The sequence below is a fragment of the Trachinotus anak genome, unplaced genomic scaffold (genome assembly GCF_046630095.1).
Source record: "Trachinotus anak isolate AG129_WGS33_773 ecotype Australia unplaced genomic scaffold, CSIRO_AGI_Tana_v1 ptg000010l, whole genome shotgun sequence".
Lineage (NCBI taxonomy): Eukaryota > Metazoa > Chordata > Actinopteri > Carangiformes > Carangidae > Trachinotus > Trachinotus anak.
The window spans coordinates 22,121,501-22,127,500 of record NW_027273861.1 but is presented as its reverse complement, the minus strand read 5'-3'; the positions used below and the strand labels follow the sequence as shown (position 1 = coordinate 22,127,500).

The 6,000-nt window shown below is 40.0% G+C and overlaps 1 protein-coding gene across 2 annotated transcripts in view; it reads right to left on the bottom strand.

Annotated features, from left to right (window-relative positions):
* The window catches only part of lepr (leptin receptor), a 41,175-nt gene that overhangs the window by 13,392 nt on the left and 21,783 nt on the right, over window positions 1-6,000 (bottom strand). For both annotated transcript variants that reach the window (XM_071486176.1, XM_071486175.1), the window contains 3 exons: window positions 4,815-5,042; window positions 2,511-2,631; window positions 1,495-1,685 (listed from right to left, as the gene is read on the bottom strand). In XM_071486176.1, coding sequence (XP_071342277.1) covers window positions 1,495-1,685; window positions 2,511-2,631; window positions 4,815-5,042 — 540 coding nt within the window. The remainder of the gene's footprint in view (window positions 1-1,494; window positions 1,686-2,510; window positions 2,632-4,814; window positions 5,043-6,000) is intronic.

Sequence of the window (6,000 nt, the reverse complement as noted above, 5' to 3'; positions counted from 1 at the left end):
CTAAATAATTGGTGTTCAGTGTTTGTGGTCTGTTGACAGTGATTTAATTAAACCAGTAGTTTAATTATATCCATATGTTCATAGAGATTCAAGTAGTTAGACTTTGGGCCATAAAAGGGAAGAAATGATTTATAAATTTTATTTATATTACCAATGCGTCTCTACAGCCCTGACCACCGTGAAGGCAATGCATTCGTCAGGCAGTCACGACCACACATTTGACCTTTGTGTAGCGCGTGTGCAAAAGCCAAGGTCGGGTGTTGCTCAGTGCTCACACAGTGACGGCATCATGGATAAACATCCTGAATCTCAGCCTGAGGAAGAATCACCATGACTACACTCACTTATTGTGTACAAAACCAAAGCTGATGTTCCTTTCCCATAAATAGCAGAGTATTACCTGTGAACATGAAGGCACCTCTCGCAATAAACTGTCATGTGACTTTTTTGAATTGTATTTTGTAACAATTATTTTACAAAGAACTACTTTGAACTACTTTTTCTAAGAAGTTGTAATTAACTAAATTAGATTTCTCACCACGGTAGCTTCGCTGTAGGTCAACTTCCACCACTGTGAAGTAACTAGTAGCTTGCAAAGCAATGCTTTATTTGAAAGAATGCATTGATGTTGCTGGCTAAAATGGTGCTGGATAGTTTAATCTATAACAAGGCATAACTTAATAAGATGGTCAGTATTGTTTTGTACATAAAATCTTAATCTGAAGGAGCAGCTGTTCAACGACTGTAGCAGAGTAAAAATATTTCTCTCTTAAGGTAGTGAGGTAGAGGATGGACCACCACTGACAGTACCGGCTGATTTTTACTTTAAAAAAATGGAAAGTTTTGTAAGAGCAGAAAAAGCTAATTTTGTAGGACGAAGGTTTTACTAAGGACACTGTACCTTAGACTGGAGGAAGAGGATAAAACTGCGAAGTGAACAAAATGTATTCTGTTCTGTTCTGACAGTTTAACCAGAGAGGTCTGATTGAACAAACCAAACCTTGAAAAGTCCTTGTCTATCAGTGTGAAACTGTGGACACACACACACAGCCACGTCCAAACTTCAGTTCTATTCCCATCACAACTGCACAAAACTCTTTCCTTTTATCTGCCCAGATTCATCACTTTGAAGCTGGACTCTGGTAAATGTTGGTGTTTAAATATTAAGGAGCTCTGCATCATCTTCATACATGGCTGAATTTATTCTCAGCGTGTTAATGCCAGTAATTAAAAGACTTTCAAAAAAAGTGGATGCTGGGAACTTACTTTTTGATAACTTACTGTAAAGCATTTAAAACAGTGAATCATTCTATTCCAAAAAATAGTGCGCTCACACCTAATCACTGTGCAATACCAGAATTTATATTAACTGTCTCAACATGTTGTACATTCAGATTTTCCAGAGGCCTTTGGGATAACCATTCTGCTGCCATCAACCCCTTCTCAGTGCCAGTTTTTTTTCTAATAAGGCATGATATAAATCCCATTTCTTACCAGGTCGGGCAGGAACTCTGAGCAGAACTGGCAGAGCTGTGGCGTTGGAGATGCTGACAGTCACCACAGTGACAAAGCTTGTTGTGGTGTCAAGGGCGACTGAACACATGAAGGAATCCTTCGCTTCACAGACAACAGGATTATCAGACGCAGGATTCCCATAGTTCACTTGTGAATCCTGTTTCCGGGGCCTGGAAATAGATGGAAAAATGCTTTGGTGAAACTGTGTTCTCAGTGTAGCACAATATGAATTTGAAACTTGTCGTCAAAACTAAATATTTCTGAATGTCCAAAGAGCAGCAAAAATGTGGAGACGTGTTAGAAGTTATTGTATTTTCAGTATGTTTTCCAACACCTGTCACATTCATTCACTTGTGTCACATTTGATTCACTTTTCCACATTGTTTTGTTGATTTTGAACCTTAAGAAGAAATTTTTTAAAATATCTGAAAGCTTTTTTAGAAAAATTAAGGGTTATTGATCAGAATAAATCTCATCTCAAGATTAATTTACTAGCAATTATGGAGCTTCTCATCATGTCATTTTATCTACATTAGCAAGAAGGAAAAGTCCTTAAAGTGTTGAGAAAAAAGTCGAAATTGGAAACATTAACAACTTCTTGACAACTGGGAAGATTGTGTGATATGATCAAAAGTTCCAGTACAGCTAATAAATGGACCATGCAAACATCCCAGAACAGTCTGATTGTGTACAACATAATGTGTGGCATCTCTTATCGTGTGTGTGTGTTAGATCAGTGGTGAATTGAGCTCTTTATCCTCACCACAATAAAAGCCTGGAGCCAGTATGATATCACACAGCTCCCTCTCTGCTCATCAAAGTAAACACAAATGGTTACCCCCACCCCCCATTCTCATTCTCATTTTTTCTCTCTCTCTCTCTCTCTCTCTCTCTCTCTCTCTCTCTCTCTCTCTCTCTCTCTCTCTCACACACACACACATTCTGGAAAAGCCAAACTGGAATGAAGCAACAGGAGGGTGCATCTTCATACTCACAACAGAGGTTGTAAACTGATCGCCATCAGACCGGTGGTTGACGGTTGGTCGTGAGACTGGAGATCACAAGTTAATTTTTCCCAGTTTTCATCAATTCTGCACAGCATGCCTAAACAGGTGCCTGACAAGAAATTACATGTTCATATTAGTAGCACCATCAGCTCCATCCCAAGATGTTGTAGAACAGCCAAGTGTGACCTCCTAATGAAAGCTTCTCAGAAACAAGCCTAGATTAATATTCTGAGCAATGGTTCTCTGAGTGAGGTACAAGACTGCAGAATACAGTAACAGGGCTCCTCCAGCCTGGTGGAGGAGAAAAATGATAATGAATTCATTCTGAAGTCTTCGCTTTTGGAAGAGCTGAACTCATTCAAATTAGAGGTTTTATCATAGAAAGGTGATGATTTTTATGCTAATCAAGAGTTGTTATTTTTTTTGTCTCAGCCCCCTGCAATCGTTAACCCGCATCTCTGCTGGGGATGGTTTTTTTTGTGCTCAAAGCAACAAAAGATATGAACAAAACAGGTATGACTAACAAGCAAGAATGAGAGAAATGACTTAACATAACCCGCGGACCTTGGTGTGAGTGTGTAACACTGAGCTGAATCACACTCGTGGCAGAGATCAGGAGGAATAGCGCAGGCCTTTAGCTTCTCTGTTTAATTATCACTGCGCACACATGAAGCTGGAAGGTCTTGGCTAATCACCATTGATCTGGACGTGTCACACCGCCTCACAGATCGGTGCAACAAAACAAGTCCTCCTCGCCTCCGCTGTGTCTCAGTATTGCCTCAACTCCACCTTCACCTCCACCAAGAGAGCATTTCGTAATTATCATCTGAACTGGCCCCCATTTGATTTTTAAACTTACTGACCCTCTCATTTTCTCTCCCTGTAATAAAAAAGTGGTCCTTCTGTCTGCCACAGAAGAGCAGCTGGTTTGATTTTGTTGATAACCGACAAAAGAAGCAGGGAGTCCTTGTGTAATAAGCCTGTCAAGCTGATCTTTGGAGGGCATCTCTATCAATGACAAGCAAGCAGATCATGAGGCTGTGTCACACTAACCCCTCAGTCTGTGCTGATGAGCAGGGGACACATCGTGCAGCCACCCTGTTGCCACTGCTCTTGTAAACAAATACAGTGTTCCCTGATGCAGAGATCAATGCTTGTGCTGTATATTTTGTCTTAAGTTGAAAATGGATTTGCACAAAATAGGAATGTGTATCAGATCACCTGCAGGATCACGAGGGCCCACTCATCGAAACACTGCTCTGTAACACCACTGGTGGTCAAAAACTCCACAGGATACCTTTAAATTGTAGGAACCACCACTTAAGTAGCAGCGTAGAGCGGGACATAGTGTACCCTTTATGTAATGAGGCAGGGATTGAGAGCATCAGGTTCAGGTGGTGTTTGGCTGTATAGCCCCTGACTGCCGTGTACGAGACCGGAGTGCACGTCCTGTCACAGACTTGTCTTTTTATTTTTACATTTACCCAGATCTGTCTTGAACTTTAACCAAGTGTTTTAGTTGCTTAATCATCACCACAGGTGAACCTTAATTTATTTTCTATGCCTGTGACCGTTCCCTGAAGTTAACCATACAATCATAACCACATACAGATATTGTACAAAGCATGTAATGTAGTTTTGTAATGTCATTCAGGGTTTCTCAGATTTGTGCTGATTATTTTTGATATTTCTAATTATTCTACTCAAGTAATTTGAGTGGTTTCTCCTTGTGAACTGAAACTCTTTAAGTTAAATTAAAAGTGCAGCAGAAATACACTTTGTACTGAATTCCACTATGGACAAAAGGTACTTAAATTGTAAAATTGTGGTGTGCCATAAGAACTTTTATGTTATTCTTAAATTACATTATGATGCAGCTGACAATGTATTGGTTAAAAGAAAAGAGAACACCTTTATGCATCACAAAAAATAGAAATGATAAATTCTCCTTACAACAAAGTGACCAAGTATCGTTGAGCCTTTGCTACAAGCTGACCTCATTAAACTGCAACCTCACATGATAATATCATAAAGAAATATAAAGCTTGTTGTGCACTTGTAAAACTTTTTCCTGTTGTAGTATGTGACATTGATGCAAGTGAACAATGCCCCGGATTATATATGTGAAGGTAAATCCATAGGCTGAGAGAGTCATGATAATTGTTACATATGACATTCAGTACTGAGCAAAGTTTCAGTTGGAGAAAACTCATAAGATGGAAACACTGATAGATAAATGAATCATCAGTTAAGAAACAGTTTTTTGCGTCACAGTGTTGAATGAACTCTTACCGCCAGAGGGCTCATGAGGATGTGATTGGGCTGTTAGGCTCCTGAAGGTGCAGCGGGGATCCTGTGGGTGGTTTGGTTCAGAGCGGTTTGACTCAGGTTTGTGTGTGCCGCCTTCCTCCACATTAAGGTGGGCCGAAGGTGAGTCACAGCACAGCTCATCCTGCCATGGGAGGTCCAGCGCACCTGTCTGGAGAGAGGTTCCCTCCTCAGGCTCCAAACACTGAACACCTGCTCACAGAGAGGCAAACAAGTGAACTCAGACTGGACACATGGACAGAAAAAAACTGAACTGATGATTTATGCTGTATTTCTTTTTTTTGTGTGTGTTTTATTTTTCTGCATGAGGCAAGCCACTTGACAGTGTGATGAATATCTTGTAGTATTTCCTTTTTTTTTTATACTGAAAGCAATGTTTTTTAAATTCTAAAAAGTTTTTATATTTATTTAAGTTATGTTTATGTTTGCTTCTGTAATTTTATGCTCATTTCTGTAATTTTGTATTCTTTAAGTGAAGTAACAGCCACTGGAAAGATGTGTCTGTGTCTCAGAAAGACAAGAGGAGCACAAAGAGCCATTTGGTGAACACCTGACATTATTGATCTGAGCCCAGGTGAAAGTCATGATGTTGGTCTAACAACGGGCAGTGGATAACAAACGGTACTTGCAAAGAAAAGGGGGGGGGGGTTCATTTTGGCAGCTGAAACCAAATGAGCCATACACACAGGGGAATCTGCCCACTGCAACACAATAAATCTCAAGGACTCCAGTGTCAACACTGGTATGAAGCTGCAGCGTCGTGTGTGTCAGGAGACTGCATGGACTTACACATCGTGACCAGTGTTATCTCTTCAGTCCGTGAGTATTACTTTAATAGAAGTGTCAAATCCAAGCTGAAACTACTGCCAACAACTGACAAAAAAAGCAACAGGGATTTCAGGATTTAATGACTTCCATGTCCATCCATTGACATGTCATGCCATTAGAAATGTCAGAGAAGTATAAAACATCTAATTACATAAGTAAAGATGATGTTTCGTGCATTTAAATTGTATCACCATTGTCCAGTACTCACAAAATGACGTGAGAAAGCTTTTCTTATGAGTGTTTAGGTCAGTGGTTCTTTTTGAGAAGTACTTTTATCATCTACCCAGAGGCCAAGATATGTGCTATCTGCAGACTTTATGGT